The sequence below is a fragment of the Myiozetetes cayanensis genome, unplaced genomic scaffold (assembly GCF_022539395.1).
Source record: "Myiozetetes cayanensis isolate MyiCay16 unplaced genomic scaffold, myiCay2020 scf6-25, whole genome shotgun sequence".
In the NCBI taxonomy this organism is placed as follows: Eukaryota; Metazoa; Chordata; class Aves; order Passeriformes; family Tyrannidae; genus Myiozetetes; species Myiozetetes cayanensis.
Window position 1 is genome coordinate 44,197,906 of NW_026087853.1, and position 22,585 is coordinate 44,220,490.

Here is a 22,585-nt window from a genome sequence, read left to right on the forward strand (position 1 = left end):
AGCACCCCTTCAGGCCTGGGCTAGCCCGTGCAGAACAGCTCTCTGCCACACTCAGCTGGATCGCCTTCCCCCTTTGGTGCTTTTTATTCTGGATGCCAGCTAAATTAGCCTGTGCAATAGCTCGGGAGAGGGAAAGGCAGCAAGTACTGAGCCACCCGCAGTGCTGAGCACAGTGCCTCATCTCGGGGCTGCGAGTGAAATGCGCACGGGTCAGAGCTCAGGCAAAAATCACAAAGAAGCAGAGATGGGGTTCCCAACATATTAGCCCTTATCCAAAACACTCTTACGCACTCTAAACCCAAGACTGGAAGCCTGAATCCTTTAGTCTTAGTTGCTGAGCAGCCAGGCAGCTGTCTGCAATGCAGGAAAGCCCTTTTCTACGTGCTCACCAGTAACGAAGCCACACATGGGGCAGATGAGGATTTGCATCCTTTTACACACTGCCAGCAGACTGGAACAGCCTAAGGTATATGTACTATACAGGTGTTAGCACTAGCTAGGTGCTGGAGGGGACCAGAAAGACCTAATTCTACCTCTGGAGCACAACACATTTATGGAGGTCTTGGGCCAGAAAGAGTTGCCTGGAAAAAAGTCACAGAAGCAACTAACTGGCACCAGCTGAAGTGAACCTGGCTTTTGGATCTCCTCCCCATTGCTTCTTTCCTTCCAGGCATTGCATCTGAAGCCATAAAAAAATCCCACAAGAACTAGGCTGAAAGCAAGGCACTCAAGGGAGCACTGAGGACAGGCTTGGACTGGTTGGATTCTTCCATCCTACCAAAACTTGGAGCCAGCAGAGTGTCAAGTGGGCTGGAGGTGACGAGATCATGACAACAACTTGCTGGAGACAACGACAAGCTGTCTTCCCCTGAAAGGCAGCTTGTCTTTCCCACCCCAATCACCTTTATGATCTACAGCATGACCTTGGTCTGTGGAGAGCAAATATCAGCACCCTTTCCTCCCTGCCATCCCATCAGCAATCTTTCAGGAGCACCAGCAGCAGCACCCTCTGGAAGGAGAACACAGCCATCAAGATGATTTGTCGAGACCATCAAATAATAATTTACTGTGATTCAATCTGTGGCTTTGTACAGTTGCCGGGGTGGGAGGAGGCCAAAGGATGAGGGGATGGGGATAAAAAAAGAAAAAATGTTGTTTGCCGCAGGCTTGGGTGAAGTGCGAGATAGTCCTTGGAGGGCTCATGCTCACCCTGTCCTCTTCCTCCTCCTCTACCCCTCCCCCATATTCCTCCTCTGAATCCATTTGCTTCTTCCTTCGCTTCACCTCTGTCCTTGCGCACTGCACAGCGGGAACCTCTCCAAGACACGGTCCAGTCAGCTGAAACCAGAAGAGGACACTCATTAGCACCCATTCACCATCAGAACCATCGGGGCTGTTTCCATTTCTAACCCCTCCTGCTCTGGGATGACCCTGCTAGTGCCCACAGAGAAAAGCAAAAGGCTGCACAGGTCTCAGAGGCCTGGGCCTGGCTCAGCAAAGCATCTGCACATCTGCTGAAGGGAATAAGCTCTGGAGTCTATGGAGTGATGGGTGAACCCCAGGCACCTCACCAGACCTTCTGCCTCTGCCTGAACCTCCTTGTGGGAAGGGGCACTGTTTGGCAAGATCCTCCCCTCTCCTCCAGGGATGATGGGAACCACAAAATGAATCCAGGGCAAATGCAACCAAATTTCCCTGGCCACACACCCACCCTTTCCCTCCCCAAATCCCAGCATGCCTTTGCCTCGCTTCTCCCTTTGTGCTTTGATGTTCCTCCCTCTCTGCTGTCGGCCACTGCAGCTAGAGTAAGCTGGGATGTCTGGTTTCCAGTTTCTGCCTGAGCAGAAAAAGACTTGGGCAACTCACAGGGCATGCTCTTTTAAGAGAGAGGAGTGTTTCCAAGAGACTCCTTCCCTCCCCTTCTTGCCCACACCAGTGCTACCACCAGGCTGTGACAAGGACTAGGCTCCTGGCAGTGTAAGGGAGCAGCAGTGTCTGCCAAGCCCATGCCGTCAGCTGTGAGCCAGAGCAGGAAACGAGCCTTGAGCTCACATCCCCATCCGGAGGAAACGCTCCTGAACATCTGGAGGACCCAAACATCTGGAAAATCTCCCTTAGTAGTGATAAGTGTGCTGGGCACAGCATTTGGCTCGGCCCCCAGATGACCTCACGTGCCTCAGCTGGGAGCAGAGGGGTGGGGTCCTTGGGTAGTATTTTGCTCATAGGAAGCAAACGTTGCTAGCGTTTTTTTGTTTGTTGGGGTTTTTTTTGGGGGGGTGGAGGGCAGGAGGAAGAGCTCTGCTGTGCTCATGGCCTTTGGCTCAAAGAGCAACAGAAGGCAACCACCAGCTGCCCACCTCTGCCTTCAGGAGACCCTCCTAACACCATCTCTGGATATAATGCACTTCTCTTTAGGACTCCAGCAGTTGTTAAAAGGGGTGAAGGGCCAGTCCAGGTGCTTGGGAGACTCCCAAAAGACAAAAGACATTAAGGGCAACGTTCATGCAGGCTTTTCTCCCACATCCCAGTCCCAGATATTCTTAGATATAGATCTCATCCCCAGTTGCCCCTCTCTCCACTTCTGCCATGGAACGAGTTGGTTACACAGACAGATATTCCCAGGCCTTTGGCTTAAGACCAGCCAGCACATGCAGGGACAACAATAGGAGCTCTCCCTGATTGCTATCCAGCAGGATTGCAATTATTTAAATAAACTCATCCTAAAAAAAATAACAAGGAAAGAAAAAGAAGAAAAACAGGCAAGTGAACATAAACAATCTGAAAAACACTGTTTCTGGCTCCAGCACACACAATTTATAAAAGCAAAACAGCCCCCTTATGGCTAATTCTCAACATTGCATCAGTTCCAAATATCCCAGGGGAAATATCTAATGGGGAAAACTCTTCTGAGGAACACAGGACTTTCACAGCAAGACAGGTCTGCTCTACAACTTTAGGATGAGGCAATTTACATGAGTGCATTAGGAGGCAATGCACCCACCCTGCTCTTCATCTGAACTCCTCTAGAGCCAGTCTGGTGAGCAGGCAGCGAGCTGTACGCCTTCAACATCAGCTTAACCTCTCTTTCAGAGCAGTAACATGGGAACAAGCTTTCCTGGGGAAAGCACAACAAAACACACTTTTTTTTTAAAGTTCAGTTCTATAGAATTTTGTCCTACAAAATGAGGGGGGAATAATAAACAACCCCTTCCTCTCCCACGCTTCCTCAGGGAGGTGGGAATTTTGACTATTGCTATTTCAATCAAAAAGGTGTTTAATTCAAAAAATATCTGCTGCTGAAATTGTTTCTGCCACATTTGTTTGCAGACGAGTGCATCCGTAGTCACCACCTGCCCTGCTTCCAACGTATCTCCATGGCACTCCATCACCTCCTGCCCATATAACCCCTGCACCACATCTCCTGCTTCCACAACTCACCATAGTCACGATACCACACATTTACAGTTCATGCAGCCAGGGCCGCTCTCATCCGGGGGATTCAGCTTGCGCAGTTTATGCTGACGGATTTCCCGCACCAAGGTGTAGAAGGCATCCTCAACGCCCTGGGGGAAAAAAGCACCACTCCAAGCAGCTGCCCACTTTGAGAGGGGACAGAGGAGAGAAGAGAGGGCTCTGCTACCCAGCAAGGTCTTCCTAGCCCTGTCTTCCAGCAGCGCAAATTGCAGAGTTAAAGGTAGAAAACCATAATGCAGAGACTTAACAAGGACCTTAATGTGGCCCTCAAACAGAGAGAAAGACTGAATGAGCAATCACAAGGCCAAAGAGCTCTCGAGTCCCTGAGTTTCATGAGCTTTTAGCAGTCTGAATGAGTTCTACCACCAAGAGAAAAGCCACCACTGGACCACTGAAGGTGTCAGCTGCTCCGCTTCCACCTTTGTGCTGTGGGAGCCCCATGTGGTCCTTCCAGCACTGGTATATTCTGCCTATAGGTCTGCCAAAATAGACCACAGATGAGGTTAGCCAAGGCCCCTGAGCTTAGCTGACCTGCAGTGACTATGGGGGTTATTCCAGAGCCTTGGTGAAAGCCCTTAGAAAGTACCACTGCTGCCAGAGCACGAATTACACACTTCTCCAGATTGAAGGCTCAAGCCCAGACTGGGGAGAGAACATCCTGATGGAGCGCTTAGCCTTGAAGAAGCAACTAAGCCCCAGCCCTTGCACCCATCTGTCTGCAAGCTGGCGTCTGCCTGTTCCTGCCATTCCAGAGCAGCAGTGGAGAAAAGAAAACAAGAAGAATATTTTGTTTAAAACCCTCCTCCTACCTGTCTGGTTTTGGCAGATGTTTCTATGTAGGGGATCCCGTAACTCCGGGCCAGGTCCTGCGCTTGCCGGGTCTCCACTGTCCGGGCTGGTAGGTCACATTTATTCCCCACCAGCACCATAGGAACATCATCTGAGTCTTTCACCCTCTTGATCTGCTCCCTGAAACAGGAAGAAGCGACATAGTGAAGGGAGAAAAGGCATCAGGGGCAGCTCCAGAACACTCCCCACCAGCTTCTTTGTCAAGAATTAACAGCTACGCCTCGCTCCTGTCAAGTGCCTTGTGCTGGGCTTTCAGGAAAATGTAAATGACTATGGCACACAAGTGAATAAACTGCAAAATAGCTAGGGCACTTTTGGAAATGAAAACTAAACATACTTCTGCTCTTTAACTGCAATTATTTACAAAACAACTTGAATTATGACAATCTATATTAAGAAGTGACCTTAAGGTAGTTTAAGCTAAATAAAAATGAATTCTCAAGCAGTTACCTGTGCCATTTCCAACATTTTAGATCAAGTAATCCCCCCAAACTGGGGATAAAAACAATAAAAAATCAACTGCAACCAGAATTTGCTGAGCTGATAAAGCAGCTTTTGGCAGCTGTAACCTTTTCTGCAGATGCACAGGCAGTATTTGCTCCCTCTCAGTTTAGTTCAGGTCATTCAAAGTTGAGAAACCAATTGGGAACTAAAAAAACTGTAATGCTCACTTCTTCATTCCAAGCTTGGATCTAAAACTAGGTGGGTGAGGATGAGATGTACCACTTCTAAAAGACTTGAAGTCCATTATGACCACAAACAATCCATTCAATTCCCTTCTGATAGATAATAACTTCCTTTGCTTAATAAATCATGTAACTTCAGCTTTTTTTTTTTTTTTGCTCATGCATCCAGAACATTTAACATGGTTTTATTTAACTAATAATAGTATTATTTAAAATGCCAATTTCTGCATTTTAATTTAATGCAAATTTCTATCCAAAGGCAGCTGGACATGTAACACACACAAAAAATCATTTTTTTTTAATGTAGTAGAACATAGAAATGAAGTCTTACTATATGTATGATATGCCATAAAGCCATTTAAATGTTCCATGTAACATCCTGATCAGCAAATGCAAGTACTAAATTTAGTGCACAGGCTACACTTAGCTGAAAAGAGATACCTTCAAATGGTTACTAACCAGGGAGAGCTAGCATTTCTCTGGGGAATATTCTTTAAAAGTGCAAACACAAAGAGCAGAGGCTAAAGGAGATGAAAGCCAGTGATTTACATCACAATCATGATGACTTGAAATCGTGCCATCCTGCAAGCCATTCACAGGCACCAGCCCCAGCACAAGGATGAATGTTGCTTAATCCCTCAGGTGCTTTAGGAAAATCCCATCCTTTGTCCTCCAGTTCAGCTAAAACAAACCAAATTAGTCCACCTGTGCAGCTACTACACTGAACAGCCTGCTCGCTGAGACTGAGACAGCTTAGAGCAGCACCTCAGGACTATGGAGCAAGGAAGGGCTGTGCCTGTGCTCGGAGCAACAGGATTATTGGAACAGCAGTTTATGATGGGGGACTAGGGTACACAGTCCCTCGGTGGGCAGTGGCCAGAGCAGGGACAGGCAGAGCCATCTCTTGCATCCTCTGCAAGTGCCTCCCATCACAGCCAAGCCTCAGAAAAAGGCATAAGGCAGAGCGATCCCTCCCTAAGCATCAGGATAAACAGGGAAGATTTCTGCTGTGTTTGTATCACCTTCTTGGCTCTCCAGCTCTGCAGGGCTGATGTCAGCAGGGAGAAAAAGTGGGATGGGTTACTCAGGTGCAGCCAAAGCAGGACTATGTCAGGATGAGGTCCCTGCTTTGTTGCCGCTTCCCCATACATTGTCTTGGGCAAATCAGCTCACTGGGGCCCTGACTCCCCTCCTGTCAGTCTTTGCCCTGGCTGAAACCAAGCTCCAAAGCAGCAGGACTGCTTTTCCCTGCATGTGTGCAGCTGGCAGACTACAGCCTCATCACAAAGGCAGCCCTCCCTGCCCTTCCCAGCCTCCTCTCCCAGCTCCAGGGCCCAGCAGAAGTCCCTGAGATCGACTGCGCTAACAGAGCAATTCCACTAATTAGGGAGGGAAAGGAGGGGGTCATACAGGATCAGCTCTCTCTTTAGTCACCATAAACACTTAAACATTACATTACCGAGTCCCCAAAGGCCACGAGCAATCCCTTCGGATGGGCTTTATTGGAGTCACTGACATTAGCCGTCTGCTCCGTCTCTTCCCTGGGGAATGGCCACTTGAGCTAATTGTCTTTGCTGGCAGCCAGTGCTTCCACCACTGGGCCTGAACTAAAAGGGTGGGCAGGAGGGTGCAGAGGCAAGGCCTCCCCTTTGCACGGGGCAAAAGGGAAAGGGCCTTTCCCAGGATACTGACCTGTACTGGTGAATATCTTCAAAGGACTTGGTGTTGTTGATGGCAAAGACACACAGGAATCCTTCCCCTGTTCTCATGTACTGGTCTCTCATGGCACTGTACTCCTCTTGCCCTGCGGTGTCCAAGATGTCTAACAAGCAGGTCTCTCCATCGATGACCACTTGCTTTCTGTAGGAATCCTGAAGGCCAGGAGAGGGAAAAAAGGGACGAGGATGCATTAAGGGAGGGCTTGGGTCCGGCTGAACAAAGGGATGCAGCAAGTGCATCCGTGGGAACATGCCAGGTCATGCTCTGCCTGTGTTTAGCTTCTATTAAAGAGACAACTCAATCTGTTTCAAAACCGGGAGGAAAACGAAAAATAATAAAAAAAAAAACCAAAGGGAAAAGGGAGTAGCTAAGCAGGTTTCTCCTGGTCTTTTAGAGCCACAGAGAAGACAGCTCCTGGCTTGCTCTCCCCATTCCCAGCCCTGCCTCTGGCAGAGCAGGCGCAGCTTCATCTCTACCACGCTGCACAGCCCTCGGCAACTGTTTCCTAAGGATTATTTAGTCCCAGCACTAATCCCTTCTGCTGCCACCCTGCCTGGGTGCTGGAAGGGGACACTCAGGAGAGGAGGCTCCAGCCAGCCAGGGCTTCCAGCCACCATCTGTGATCTGCAGGACTAGAAGGTGTTGAAGATGACCTGGAAATCCAGTGCCTCCAATGCATCTCGGATCAGGCACTGGAGGCAATATGCCACCAGTAAGGCTGCAAACTAGGTTTGATGGTAAACCTCTTCTTTAAACATGAGAAAAAAACCCAAAAAATCATTTTGTGAGCTGGGTGTTTCCCACAACCAGTTTGTGCCCAGAGGGCTCCAGGAGAGGCAAGAACTATCCTGGCAGGTCCTTTCAAGTTGGGGGTTTTCCCTGCAGCAGAGGCAATCACAACTTATCACAGATGTGAGGAGGCCTGGAAATCACCCAGGGCATCCCTCAAAAGGTTTCATTTTGAAGGCAGGCTCCTCAAAGCATTGCTCCTTCCCACCGTGCCTCTCCCTGTGCTCAGTCTCATCAGCAGGGATGCTGCTGGGGCAGCCCCTGCATGGAGGACAGACTCCTCCCCCTCTAAGAGCCATCCCCCGTGGACAGTGCAGCATCCTCAACCCCCAGCAAGAGAAGGAAGCCAAAACGAAAGGTATGAAAAAGGTGCAAGTCAGCGCTATGACCACAACAGTGCTTTGCAACCCCTCGCAGAGGCTACGGCTGCAGTTTAAAATTAATTCAAATGTCGGCTGCTCTTCCAACGACCACAACAATGTTATCAGATGAGCTTTGCAGGTCTGCAGACAAACAGCCGACACAGCAGAGGCCACAACAGGACCAGCAGCAGCACAGAAAGGGAATGGGGCCAACAGAGCCTCCATCCTTTTGGTCATTACTAAACATCATTTGCTGGGACTAATCGAAGTCTTTCCTCACCTTGCAGAGAGGGGTGTGAAATCAGAGATGAGATCTGCTCTGCCACGACCTTCTTAGCTGTGCCTTCCCAAAAAGTGGACTGCTGACCCATCGAGAATAAGCACCGAGTGATGGGCTGGCTTCCAGCCAACCACTCTGAAGGCAAATGGCAGGCTGCCCTGCAGGAATGTGCTCCCACTTCTAATCAATAATGAATCTGGAGCCTCCTTGGTGCAAGGGGACCCTAGTGCCTGCTCTGCCCAGCAAAGCATCCTCCCACCCCTGCACCTTGGCTTGTGTACAGAGGACCAGCCTCTTGGCACATGTGTTCACAATTAACTGCCAAGTCCCCAGCTACAGGAGGTCTCTCAACCATACAGCATGCAGATGGAGGACAGATCCCACACCTCAGCTCAGGTCATCAACAGGCTGCCCATGAGGCCAGCCACCCTGCTTACTAGGCAAAAGTATTAACTGCCTTGCAGAGGATGCTTTGCTTCCTGCAAAGGAAAGGGACAAGCTCTCCCCATTATTGCTTTGTGTACAGCTCCATCCAAATCCCGCCTCAGGATGGCAGTTCAGCCACACTACCAGGTGACCTGGCTGCCACTGCAGGGGTAGCTGCCACCAGCCCACATCAGCACCCTGCCTCAGTGTTCCTCTGCAGCCCCTCATATCCTACCCTACCTTCCTGCAGAGGGGAAAGCAGCCAGACCCAGCTGTGAAGTGCCAGTCAGCAGAAACAACATCTGTCTGGGGTTCAGACTCATGCTGGGAGCATCCCGGGTGTGCTGGGGGACCAGGCCAAGATGTCCACTTCCCAAACGCTACAGTCAGGATATGAGCAGAGGTTTGGGAAGCCCACTACTAGCCAGTGGCTAGAAGCCAGAAGATGAACCAAAGAATTTCTCAACACAGTGAAATTCTTTACTCCATCCCTGCTCATTCACCATGGGACAATGCCAGTAGCATACATTTCCTTGGAGTCTTGGCCCTCCTGTTCACAAAATAAAGGTCTTAAGGTTCCTCAGCAGTAACAGAGCAGGCATGCAAGTGTGTGCTGTCGTGGGTTGGACACCGTTGAGTTACAAAGCCAAACGTCTGCAATAGGGAGTCAGGAGGGGAGCAGGCATCCAGTCCCTGCCCCAGACAGGGGACAAAACCCTCCTGCCCTAGAGAGCATCTTCTCGGTGCACCTTGACCCACTCACAACCCCCTTTGCTGCACAGCTTGTGCTCAGTCCATTTGGGTGACAGGCAATGCCTTTGCTCCATGCACAAGTACTCTTTTTTTGCTCCCTTTTATCCTGCTCATTTCAGCATTGCTGTGCTGCTTGTTAGCTGGCTGAACAGTCATAGTCAGCTCCTGGGCACGATCCAAAGCAGCTTAGTCACAGGAGGGTGGTTTGTTGGTCACATTTGGATGGCTGGCAGGTATCTCTCTGTGCGTCCTCAATCCCCATAAAATGAATTATAATTAAAAGAAGTCTCCTAAAATGAATGAGAAGATGTTGGGGTAGCAGGGAAAGGAAGGTACAACCAAGGGAGCTGCAAAGGCATCAGGGCTGGTGGGACCTGCAAGTGGAAAAGTACCAGGGGTGAGAGGGCTAAAGAGCTTTTGGAAGAAAAGAAGAACAGAATGGGGTTGGAGGGAAGAGGGGAGGAGAGAGCAGCGTCTCCGGGGCACTGCAGGAGTGACTAGAGTGAGGAGGGTGTGCTGGGAAATGCCATGCAAGGTTTACATTCCCCACTGCCTGTTTACATGGAGAAAATTCCCTGCAGGGTACATACAAGGGGCAGGCAGCTGGAGACAAAAAACACAGGATGCCAAAACCCAACACATCACTGGGTGAGAGCTGCCTCTGCCCACCTAAGGTCCAAGAAAGGACTCATCCATGCAGATGTTTCCCCAGGGAGGCTGCTCTCCATCAACAGCTCTTTTGCCGAAAACAACCTGGAATGGGTTTCTAAGGAAAGGATACAATGCTACTGGGGATGAGCACATGAGGGGAGAGGAGTTGGGGAACAAGGCAACTGCATCCATAAGCAAGGAGGCTCAGGAGTCCTTAAATTAAATTCCAGTCTCTGCCATAGGCTTTCTAGGTGACCTTGGCCAAATGACGTAACAGCACATGCTTTTTAAGTGCTTTCTCTTCTTCCCATGTGTAGGACTGTAAGACTATTTCAGCCTTTCTACCAAGCCTTGTCTTGCTTGTTTATTTAAGTTGTAAGCTCTTCAGGGTGGGGACTACACAGACAACACCTACCAGAATAGATTTCTGGTCCCAGCTGGGGCCTTTAGCCATTGTCATAATAATAACTGCAGCAACCACAGCTGTATTTATAAGCATCTGGCAGAGAATCCTTTAGGACTGCAGACAGGGAGGTCATTGTCCAAGAGGCATGACAGACCTGCAATTTGCCTTCCCAGGATGGACTTCTCCTGCAGAGCAGCAGCTGCTACCCACATCTCCCCCAACAAAGGTGTAAGTCACATAAAGGCTAAGTAGCATGTCGCTAGCTACAGTGATAGCAGACAGAGAACGGAATATATTTTTAAAAAGTAAAAAATAATAATAGTGTAATGGATATTGAAGACCAGATACCCCTCCACCCCCATACAGCCTGTGAAGGCCACACAGGGTCCCTGCCTGCTTCTTCAGGAAGGATGCTGAGCTAGACAGGTCAGTGCTACCATCCACACTGACTGCAAAACCCACACGTCAACCACTAACTCCTGGTGATGAAGCAGAAGCAGCACTCTGTGAACCACAACAGTTCAGCTGCTTGGCACGTCTCACTCAAATTGCAGGACATACATAATACAAGCAAACTCTGATAAAACCCATTTCATCAGTAAATCTCAAAACATCCTGCAGAAAAAGTCAACATATTTACTCTGATTTCGCAGGAGGAGAAATGGAAGCACAGGCACAAAATGGCTCTTCAATCCCAAATCTTTAATCCCTCCCTATGCTGTCATTTCATCAGAAAGGAGGACTTTTGTGCTGCCTCTCAGCATCTGCCTGGCTCTGCCTGCTTCTGCTGCCTCCTGTGTCATCTCTCTTCAGCAGACATCACTATCCTTCTGCAGGAGACACAAGTCGGTCACTGTGACCTCTGAACACGCACATAGCGACTCAGAATAGCTCTGCAAAGCAGAGGCACATTCCTAATCAAGTTCAGACTTGAGACCAAACTGAGCATGCTCTGGGTTGGAGACAAGGTGGAGAACAGCAAGAGGAAAACACACAGACAAGACAGACTCCATGCCCAGAGCCACCTACCTCTATCGTAGGGTCATACTCATCAACAAAATGGTTCTGAATGAGCTGTATCGTCAAAGCACTCTTCCCAACACCACCTGCTCCCACCACCACCAGCTTGTATTCAGTCATCTTCCAGCTGACCCCAGCTCAGGACTTCCAGGAGCACCACCACCTGCAAAGAGGAACACGGTCACCACGTTAGGAGAGGTTACTTTAACACGGGCAAAATAATCCATCAAACTGAATACAAAACTGTGTTTATCCTGTGGCACGTTGCAATCCTTCAGCCTGACAGTCTCAATGCGAACTTCACAGATTCCCTGAGCAAACTTCAAGGGGTAAGGGAGTGTTACTGATGAGAAAACAGAGGTACAGGCTGTGTAAATCAACACCTAAAGTAATCAGTTTAAGAGGTCTGGTATTGCAGAAGTGCTCAGTGTTGTCCCTGATTCACCTTAGCTCAAGATGACAATCATTTGATAGATTTGAAACCCCGGCCAATGAGGTTGAGATGTCAATTCCCACAAGAGCAGAGAAGAAGGTCCAGCCCCACCCAGATATGCTGTTACCTCCATGTCTTCAACCCTCAAGGCTGCATTAAACCTCAAACCACGTGGCAGGTTTTAGACAGTGGCACATCCACAGCCTCTGCCCATCCTCCAGCTAACGGTGCCTCCCACTGCGCTGGCCATCAGAGAGGGAGATCTGCAGAAGGGGCACCCCTGCTCCCAAGAGATGAAGTTGGCATGCCCAACAGGGAATAAAAAGCTGCTACCATGAAAAGCTCTAACTGAGAATGATGACTAGGGCCAGGATGAGCAAACTACACTTCTGCAGTACTGTGTACTTGCCACGGCCCTTCAGCAGGAGAAAATTCACATCCCCCCAACTCCTCCCTTAAACTTCTGCTCCGAGTCCACTGAGAAAGAGGAACTAATGCAGGAAGATTACAAAACCTCAAAGGTTTAAATAGAAATCCATCCTGGACTGCAGGCCCTGCCCTCTGAAAGTCACTCCAGGGTCTGACACTCATTCTCAGCTGCCATCTGCAAGCTCTGGGGAAGGCACCCAAAATGCAGCAGGTAGCAGGAAGACAAGCTCTCAGTTCCCTGTGACAGTCAGCCTTCAGTGCTGCCTGCAACGCTACTGCATGTGGATTAGAACATGCTCCTTGCACCCACCCCAGACAGTTAAATCACTCCATCCTCCTCCCAAGGCTTACCAGCCCTCCTCCCAAAACTCTGGAAGCTGGTACAAACTGTGCTGGCAATGGCCACTCTAGACCCAGACTGCATTTAATGCATTTGCTAACGCAGCAGAAATCTAACGGCAAGGAGGCCAGAACTTTTTGCCTTCAATCCCCACCTGAGTGCAACTCTAAACCACTCTGACAGCTCCATCACCCACTCGAACTGGGAGCAGTCAGACACAAACACCTCTTCCCAAAGCCCTTTTCTGAGCCACTGTCTCAGTAGTGGGAAGGCAAACAAAGCTCATGCCCTTCTCAGCACCCAGGATTCTAAAGAAGGGCAAAGGAGAGGGTGCAAAAGAGCAACCAAATAACAAACATGATGCCACCATAATGCTAACCAGGACCTCTGGTTTCTGTGCTGCTCTTCATTGCTGGAGAAGCAGTAAAACACCATGGAAAAGTAGTGATGAGAAGTGGGAAATGAAGTGCAAATAATGTCATAGCCTAGGTGCCTACCCAAAGTGCCACTACTTCCCAGGAAAGTCTGATCTGCTTCTCTTCTGGCAGCCAAGGAAGAAATGCAGACTGAAAACAAGACTACACGAAAGAACCTAAGTGATCTCACTAATTGACTGTGCACACATTGCTCTGCTCCATTAATGCACACCCTCACATCTATGACCTTCTCACATACTCTGCTTCTCAGGGACAAGAGAGATGCCCACACCAGGCTTCGTATCTCTCTGGGAAGAGACAGTTATCATGAGAGATGGTGACAGGATGAAATGGGGACTGAGGAGCAAATGCTGACTGACCATCTCCACCAACACTGCTGGCCAGGAGAGGATTGCTCCTGCAGCGAACAGCTTCACAGCTGAACACAGAGGGGTCTTGAGGGTCTGAAGAAACTCTGCAACCAGCTCCCATCTTTCATTACAGAGCAGGGAGATCTGCAAGCCCCAGTAAAACACATGGTGGCTGTAAATAAAGGCCTGCAGTGGCTACAATGGACCTTGCTCTGTATCTGATGCTGATGATGAAGCAGTTGCCACGATGACACTCAAGAAGGACTTCACAACTGCCCAGACCCATACGACTTGCTATGAGGCAGTGAGAAAAGCCTTGACTCAACATGGGGAGGAGAAGACATGAGTTCTCAAGGAGGAGGTCCTCCCTCAAGACCACTCCAGAGGAAGGCACTGCCTATCCCTTCAGAGGACCCTTAGTCCACACAGCCACACCAGCCTTCTGGTCCACCCTGCAGAAGGAGGTGGGGGCCAGGTGGTCACCCATGTCAGCTTAAGGGTCTTCCCCCACTCAGGACCCCAGCTGAGCTCCACTGCACAGCAGAGGGGCAGCTGCACACCAGCAAACCCTTCGCATCACCAGCTTAGCCAAGAGCTCTGAGATCTGGCTCCTCCAGAGAAACAGACCCACATCTTCCTGCTCCACACCCACCCAAAACGCAGGGGAAATGAGGGGGGCAAAGGAGCTATTGCTAACTCATTACTCATGGCCAGCACACAGACAATTTACATACAAGAACTCTGCAACAGTTGGTGTTTGCTCACACCATACCTAGAAGGTGCCATTGCCTCAGTTAACTCTTCACTGCTCTGCGTGCCATCCCTGCCCCAACAATGGCAGAAGAGATTCTGCAGCTTGCAGAGGACAGCAAGTCCAGCCTACCCACCTGTTTCATACCATTGCTGCAAAACATGTCCTAATGCAGAGCGAGACTGTGGGGAATGATGGACAGCTCTCATGCCCAAATGAACATATGCTAAAATCAATGTTCAGATGAGCTCTCTTCCTTTCCCAAAGGATCCACAATGCAAGCTCCTCACAGGCAGCTTTGCAGACCCAGCTGCACATCAGAGCATGTGCAAATGCCACAGAGGAAGCAACCTGGCCAAAGACTGTGAGGAAAGCAGGAATTTCCATAGGGCCAAACTCTGCTAAGGTAAGGCAGCTGATCTTATCCTTAAGTCAGCCTTACCAACACTATCTCATAGCTCCCCATCATGATTTTTACTCCGCAACACGGGAAGAGCAAGGCTGCTCATGGATGTACACGTGATTTCAACAAAGGTGTGGCTGTTCCTCAATGCCACATGAACATCACCCCCCCCACACACAGGGGCTGGTTCATGGAACAGCCATCCCAAAGACAATGTTTCCAGCTTCCTAAAAAACAGAAGCAGGGAAGAGAGAGTGGGGCTCCTGTCAGAGCCACTGTAACAGACACCCGAAGTTCTCATGCTGGGGACTCACCGGATGGAGGTTTACAGACTGTTGGTGGTTGTGAAAGCTTCTCCTGATGTGAGGATTTCCAGTTTCTATTACTCAGCAGCTAACACAGAGCCCACACAGAGCTGACCACAAACTAACAGAGGGAAACACAAAAACACAGCCTCCCAGTCCCACACAGAGCAGGAACAGAGCTTCTTCCATCTTCTGCAGCTTCTTCCATTCTTCAGCAGATCTGAAAAGTCTGATCCAGGTCACCATCTAGTGTTTCCCCTGCCTATCCAAACTTATCACCTCTGCAGTACTCAACTACTGCACACCCCAAAAGCCACAAAGGGCTGTCAAGCAACAGCTGAGTGAGATGGCAAGGAGGAGAGCCACTCAGGAGCACCGTCTGGAAAGAGGAGAGCTGGAATCTGCATGCCAAGCCAACAGGCCCAGTGTGGAGCCGGAGCTGCTGCTGCTGTATTTCCTGACCTCGTGGATTTTCTCCTGTAGCGAGAGGGCTCCTGGCTCCCATTCAAAGCTGTCTAGGAAAGACTCGCCGAGTGCCTCCGCCTGGCAGCAGCAGCTGCTCCCAGCCCAGTAGCCAGAGCCACACAGCTCTAGCAAACAAGAAACATCTGCCAGCCTTGTGCAGGAAGCGGGAAGAGCAAGCAGCCAGCCTTGGTGGACACCAGCATCCTACCTTTGGGTGAGGGCAGAAGGCACATCATCTCCCCTGCCTGCGCATGCTGGGAAGCAGCATGGAGGCCTTGCCCACAGAAACAAGGACCAAGATGCTTGGCACAAGCTTTCACTGGGCTAAGATCTAAAGCAGGTCTAGGCACCAAGGCTACAGGTGTTACCTAGAGATGCAGCTGTGTCCCACAAAAAACAACCTAATCTTCATGGCTCCAGTTCTCCAGCAGAGAGAGGTGGTTTGGGGGACCTGACTGTGAAGCCTCCAGAAACTTACTCGCCAAAGGGCAGGAACTCGAGGGGCTTGACCCCCATCAGTACATCACATCATACCACCGCAGTTTCAACAGCTCAGGTGTCAAGTGAGAGGAATATGCAGTGGGTCTCCAGCACGTTCCCCATGAGGGAGCCTCTGACATCCCTTCCACAGAATAACAGAAGGAGCTTTCTCTGTGTCCTCTGTTTCCTCCCATCACCTTGTGTCTCTCCCAGGATGGACACCAAGCCAACTAAACAAGTCAAGAGACAGATTTTTGTGCAGCACAGCCATACTGAGGCCAGCCATGGCAGAAGTTTGACAACTGTTCATTACTGAACATTCACCTTCTACCTGTCCACTGGGAGTCTCTGCATTTAAAGGCATTGGAAATTAGTTCTGATTCTGCAAATCTCTTTGGGCACATCTCAGACCAGGCATCCTTTCCTCCAAAGCACAACCCAGAGGAACTGAGGAGCCCTATGACCACAAATGCCACAGCATTTGATTTCATTTCCATTCAGGAGAGATGCCCTGCAGGCAGAAATGGTCTGCAATTCTGCAGGAGAACAATACCCATCTCAGCCTTTTACAGCAGTCAATTCCAGCCAGGAATCCTACTTCAGTGATTTTTAAGCATTGAAAAAGCAAACCTTGTTGGCTTATCCCGGTGACTGTCCAGGTTCCTTGGTTTGCTCATGCACAAGACTGTCATCAGCATCACAAAACACAGCCTCTGGAGGGACTGAAGGAACCTCTCCAGTGCTTTGAAATGCCACCTTTTATTTTTACTCTAGGATCAAAATGCTGATCTCAGTGGCCTGCCCAGACTGACAGAAATTATGGAAGAGAGGCTAGCATGGTGATACTCTTACAAATCTCTCTGTCCAATGCTTCATTTTAATTTACTTGTTGCTTTTTAAGTTAACAAGTGGGCTGTAAATCTAACCCACTGTGCTGCTTGTTGGCTTGCTGGTTGTGTACCCTCAAACTCAGACACTGCACCTCACAGATGAAAAAAGAGCAAAGGATGCCAAAGAGGGAATAAAAGTTGCAAATGCTGGCCCTGCTTTGCAGAAATTACTTGGAGATAATAAACGTCTTCTACTATGGGAAAAAAAGAAAAAAAAAAAGCCAAAAAGGAACAGAATGGCTTCTTCTATCCTCTCCTAGCTCTTCAAGATCTGAAAGAGAAGACAGCCTGTCCCAAGAGACTGAGCAAAAAAATATTGCTGCAGAGGAAAAAAAAAGAAAATAGGTAAGGAATGACAATGTAGGAGGTTCAAAACACAGATGCACGTCCAAGGAGAAACCTGTGAGGAAGACCAGCAGGAAGCTGCAGGCAGGTTCAAGGCATAGGCAGGTCTGGAAGAGAGGGATTGCTTCTCTGTAGCACCCATGAACATGTCCCAGCAGCAAGGCATAAGCCATGGCTTTGCACAAGGTCTTGAACAGGCATAGACTGGTCACTGCACCAGGCCCAGCCCTCACAGTTTCCAGCTGAAGAACCTGCGGCAACACAACCCCTCTGCCAGAGACTACACAACCACACAGAGCTTGTGAAGATACGGAGGGACAAGAGAAAACAAGATGGTACCATCCTCACCAGAACTGCTACCTCTTTGTTCCCTGGCTCCTGCTTCAGCTGTCAGATAGTTGACTAAAAGACAAAGCTGCGCGGTCACTGGTTATTGGCAGCAAGCAAGTGCAACTACGCTGTTCTTGCTTTCCCTCTCAAATAATAAATATGCTTAATAAAGTTCTGTGTTGCCAGCTTATTCCCAGAAAAACAACTGGTAGCGGTAGCTACACCTAAACCACTCAAACCAGCAAACAACCTAAACAAGTCAGCAATGGAACAAACCCACAGAACAAACCAGCTACCCAAGAGCCTACCTCTGGATAAAGGAACTGCCCACCCACCCCACTCCCCCCAGCCAATAGAGGCCAGCAAAATCACTACACTCCAAAGAAAGATGAGCAGGCCCCTTATGTCAGGAGTTTATAAATTAGGACTGATCATGCCCACATCTCCAGCATCATGCATGTGCCATGAGGAGCAGCGTGAAGTCAGGAAACTCTGGCAAGTACTGGACTATGCTTGCAAACTATAGTGGAATCTTCACCTCCCACTATCACCTCCCTACCTATCTCCCTGATAACAAGTTGCTCATCCCACCATAATCTCTGCAGAAGAACCAATCTTCCAAGCTAACTTCCACAGAGAGAAAGCTGCCAGTCCATGGAAAGGGTGAAAGAAACATGATACACCCCACACCACTGCTGAACACAGACCCTTCAAAAAAATCACATGCAGATGGGAGAGACCACCTGTGCTAGCACCCAAGTCACTTGCTGAAAACACCAGTTGTCTGCATCTGGCAGGGCCAGTGATGTGAGGAAAAAAAAAACTCAAAGATGGTTTTTAAATTATGCCTGTGATTTATGATCTAATACTTAAGTGCTTTTTGAGACTCTGGATGAGTAAGAGTAGTCTACTTCAGGAAAGAGGAGACAAGCTGTGTCTGAAAGTTGGTAAAGATGGATGCACGAAGGCACGAACGTGCCACAGTGCAAGCCAGGACAAGAGGGGACAATTAAATAAAAAATGAGCTGGTATCCTGCAGTCAGAACTTCAGGATCTAGTATTGAATCTACCAACATATGTGGGAAAACGGTGTGGGGAAGGAAAAGCTCTCACTGTCAAGATGCACAAGGCGGCAAACTGCCAGGGCTCCTCTGCTTTCATCTCCTCTCCAGCCTCCTTGGGCCAAGCAGGTGGTTCAGAGGCAGACACTTCCCTGCCTGGGCTGGAAGCTCCCTACCTTGCCCTGGAAAAGAGACTTCTCCCAGGCCTCCCAGCCTTTGTCAGAAAAACAAATGATACTGTGTAAAACAGAGAGGCAAAGGTGCAGCTCAAGAGAATAGGCACTTTTAACTTTCCTTTACATTAAAATCCCACCTATAAACATTAATGGGATGGATGAAAGGCAGCATGATGTATCTTGAGTACATAAAGAGATGGACAGGTAACCAGGAAATTTTAAAACACAACCCACAATACAGATGACAGTAACTGTTAACTGTTAAAACACGTGGTATACGACCACAAACCCAGGCTCTGAGCAATCTCTTGGCTTGCTAGTCTCAGTACCAAATTGTATTGATCTTCCCACAAGATATAAGGTGCAACGACTAGAAACCTGGACCAGATGAGTACACAGTACCAGTGTAAGTGGATCTATGCAATTACAGCTACTAACAGGGACAAAGAATATCCGGCTTTGGGGAAACTGCTGCCCAGTAATGGTGTGGAATTACAAGAGATGCTGTCTCCAGGCTGGTTTCCTAAGGTACTTGGTATCTTCTGCTTGGTCCTCTTGGTGATGAAAGAGCAGCTGCAGGCAAGCTTCCAGGGAAAGGCACAGCCTCTCCTGTGACCCGCCAGCCCTGTCATCACGCAGGTTGCAGCCATCAGGCTCTCTGTTGTAACAGCATAAGGGACAAATTCAGATCTCACCACTAAGCTGCAAGAGATGGAGCACCCATTGCTAGAGCTGGAGGGGGTGGCCATGCATGAACAGAAACACCATCCTCCTCACTGTAGAGACAGGCAAGGGGATGCGAATAAGTCAAGGCACTGGCCCAAAGCCATCAACGGGTCGTAAAGCTGGGAACTAAATTCAGGCAATGTGACTTCCCATCTGAGGTCTTCACCTGAGATAAAAAGCTCCCAGCAAAGGTTTTGGATGGCAAAGCTGTTGGTCTCCTGCTGGGTCTTTGTGCTGGGCTGCCAGAGCTGGCAGCTCAGCCCCAGCCCAGCTTCCCTAGGCAGAGACAGTTGGGGAAGCAGGGTACATCAAACAGGAAAGCCCAGAGTGCTGCAAAAGGGGCCCTGCTCTCCAATTATCCTGATGAAATCACAACTGGGTCATGGGCACAGGCAGCCAGCGGAGAGGCAGATGCTCTGAATACACAGATAAGCAATGGGAGAAGCAGGTAGGGCTGGGAGCATTGCTCCTGTTTTCCTCTCTCAAAGCCCAGCTGCAAGAAAGGGGGAAGTCACTGATACAAGGTGGCCTTGTACATCACTTAAGGAAAGGCTCAATCCCAACCTGAACACCACTGATGCATATCAGACCAAAAGAAGTACTCCATAGTCAGGAAAGGCACTCCCCCTATGAGATTTCTGTTCTCCTCTTCTTCCCCATTCTTCCTTAGTCCTCCCAAACAACTGCTGACCAGGAAAAATTAGGAAACTGTTTTCAGGAAGTGCATCCAAGCCATTTTTGCTGAGAAGAATTTGCAATGGAAATAGGTATGGCTGTTCAGCTTCCTGCATGCTTTAAATTCTAAGACGTGTATTTTCACAGCAAATACATGGATAAGAAAACAGGGTAGTTGCAGTGGGAAAGTTTCAAGAATTATTCTGATAATGTTTTAGTGTTTTTTTTTTTTATTTAAACATTTAATGGATAAGAGACTTTTGAGAAAGCAAGGTTTTGGAGCAAAATAACATTACAAGAGTAGTGTTGAGCTCCAGTCTCCAGGAATGGAATGGTGCATACAGCACATATCTTATCACACTATAGCTGCTGCAGCAATAAAGTCCAGACAACGAGCCAGCAGCATCAAATTTGGGTGAGGAAAGGTGGAAGCTGTTGGCCAGCAGCAGAAAAGCAGATAAATTAGTATCTTGGGACAGTAGGAGCCCAGTCTGCTCCTGCCCACGCGACACTCGCCCCCTAGATGGCTAACAAGCTTCCACAGAGAAACAGGATCCTCTGGGAATGGCTCAAGTCTCCCTAGAAGAAACACAGAGTAGGAGTGAGAGGGATCCCTCTCTGCAGGGACAGACAGCCCTGGCTGTGCTGAACTCAACTGTCCCTTGGGGTATGTTTTGGTTAGTCCTCAAGTTGGCTCCCCAGTTTCCCTGGACAGCACTTAGGATCTTGGAAAGGGAAAAGCAGAGTCAAACCCCATCCATGCTCTCTCAGATGTGATTAGCACAGGCTGCTAATCATATTTTTCCAAGTTTTTTCTCTTTCCAGGAAAGAACTTTTCTTCTTCCTTGTTTTTCAAAATAGAGGGTAAAGCAGCACAGATGCAACAGCATCATCTCTCCAGGCTAGTTGTGGGTGAACGACAGTCCATCTTGGGATGAGGGACAAAGACTTAATTTCCTTATTGCACTTCCATTCCCCACAGGACACCAATAAAGAGCTGTTCATAACGGTTCATTCAAAAACAGAGCTCAAAGGAACAGCCAAGATCAGATACTTCCAGAGTGTCTTTTATTAGTAGCCTTTTAATTTACATGATCAAATATAACGATCATCCTCTCGCACTCATTTAGCCCTTGCAGGGCCTTTGCAGGCACACGCCCTTATTTATTAGCAGAGCAGAGATGAAGAGGAAGAAGGCAGCACAGCAAAAAGACAACCTGCAGGGCTCACTTTAGCAAATCCAGGAGAAGCAGCTTGGGAAAACGCATAAGAAAAGCAAGTGAGGGGGCATCTTGGAGCCAAAGACAAGGTGGCAGCAAAAAGAGGAGACAAAATGAAGTGAGCAGGCACCTGTTGTTGCTGGGAGCCTGTCCCTGCTCTCCTTCCCACCACGATACATTACCTGCAGGGTGACACAATGCTGTAGCAAACACGAATACGCATCAGTAATTATGCAGCAGATATTCAGGGGCATGTTGCTGATTTACGGACCTGGCAGCTGCAACCTAGAGCGATGGGGCAGCAAGCACAGCTGGCACAGAGGTCCACAGAAGACCTTCAAACCAGTCCTTCAACAGCCATGGCAAATAAATTCATCACGACCAAGTCTGTAGCCATGCAGAGCCAACCAACACATTGTGTGTGCAATACTGAGCAATACTGACAGAGAGGTCCAAAAGTAAAGGTGCACGATTTAAGTTTGGATCAGCAGATTTTATTTAAAATTAGGGTCCTGGATTACCCAAACCTCACTTTGCTGCTCGTGGTAAATCTCAGCCACAATACACTTATTAATGTGATGCTCATATCCTGTCCCCCTGCAGCAGTCTGGATTTTAAAAACCCAAGCAATGCTGCTGTAGGTGAGTTATTTAAATGCATCCCTGTCATAGCACAGACCTGCTACAAAAAAGACTGAAGATGTACAAATTGCAGCTCTCCATGCTGAAAAGGAAGGAATTCCCCTCTTCTGGATCTAGAAGGGACACTGCCCAGGGACTCATCCTGCCTGTCTTGCAAGGATCACAGTGTGGACACAGAAGACATAGTCCTTCAACTCTAAGTAGCCTTCACAGAGGTTCACATATCCCACCCCTCAGCAACACACAGAGCAGCAGATGAAGGAAATAGTAACTCTACCCTGCAATGAAGAACCCACGACAATTAAGTGACTCGCTGACGGTCACACAGGAAACTTACGGTAAAGTTGGGGATTTCTGCTGCCCCACATTCAAGCTTCTGTCCCGAGACTGTGCTTATCAATGGCTGCGGTTGAGTGTGCAGGGGACAGGAGCACAACACCTACTCCACCACCTCCACTGCAGCCTCCAGCACCTGCTGGCAGAGCTGTGCAATCAGCAGAAGCCGGGTGGGTTTCCTTCCAGAGCTTCCTTGGGAGTCCACAGTGATGACTACATGCAGGATTTGGGTGGGCTAACAGCCAGCATCCGCAGAGTAACTAAGGCTGAAGAGAAACCACAGAAATGCAAGACAGCAAGCCTGTGTGAGATGTGGCTCTACCTCAACACTGAAGCCCAACAAGCTGGTTAACAAATAAGCAAAGCCTCTGAAAGCA

General features: G+C 48.9%; 1 protein-coding gene across 1 annotated transcript in view; it reads right to left on the reverse strand.

The window, feature by feature from the left end:
* Nucleotides 1–1,038: 1,038 nt before the first annotated feature.
* HRAS (HRas proto-oncogene, GTPase) overlaps nt 1,039–22,585 on the reverse strand; it is a 41,452-nt gene continuing 19,905 nt past the window's right edge. Inside the window, exons 2-6 of the mRNA XM_050336672.1 lie at nt 11,425–11,578; nt 6,702–6,880; nt 4,284–4,443; nt 3,439–3,563; nt 1,039–1,338 (exon numbers count right to left, since the gene is read on the reverse strand). Of these exons, the coding sequence (XP_050192629.1) occupies nt 3,444–3,563; nt 4,284–4,443; nt 6,702–6,880; nt 11,425–11,535 (570 nt within the window). The 5' untranslated portion in view covers nt 11,536–11,578 and the 3' untranslated portion in view covers nt 1,039–1,338; nt 3,439–3,443. The remainder of the gene's footprint in view (nt 1,339–3,438; nt 3,564–4,283; nt 4,444–6,701; nt 6,881–11,424; nt 11,579–22,585) is intronic.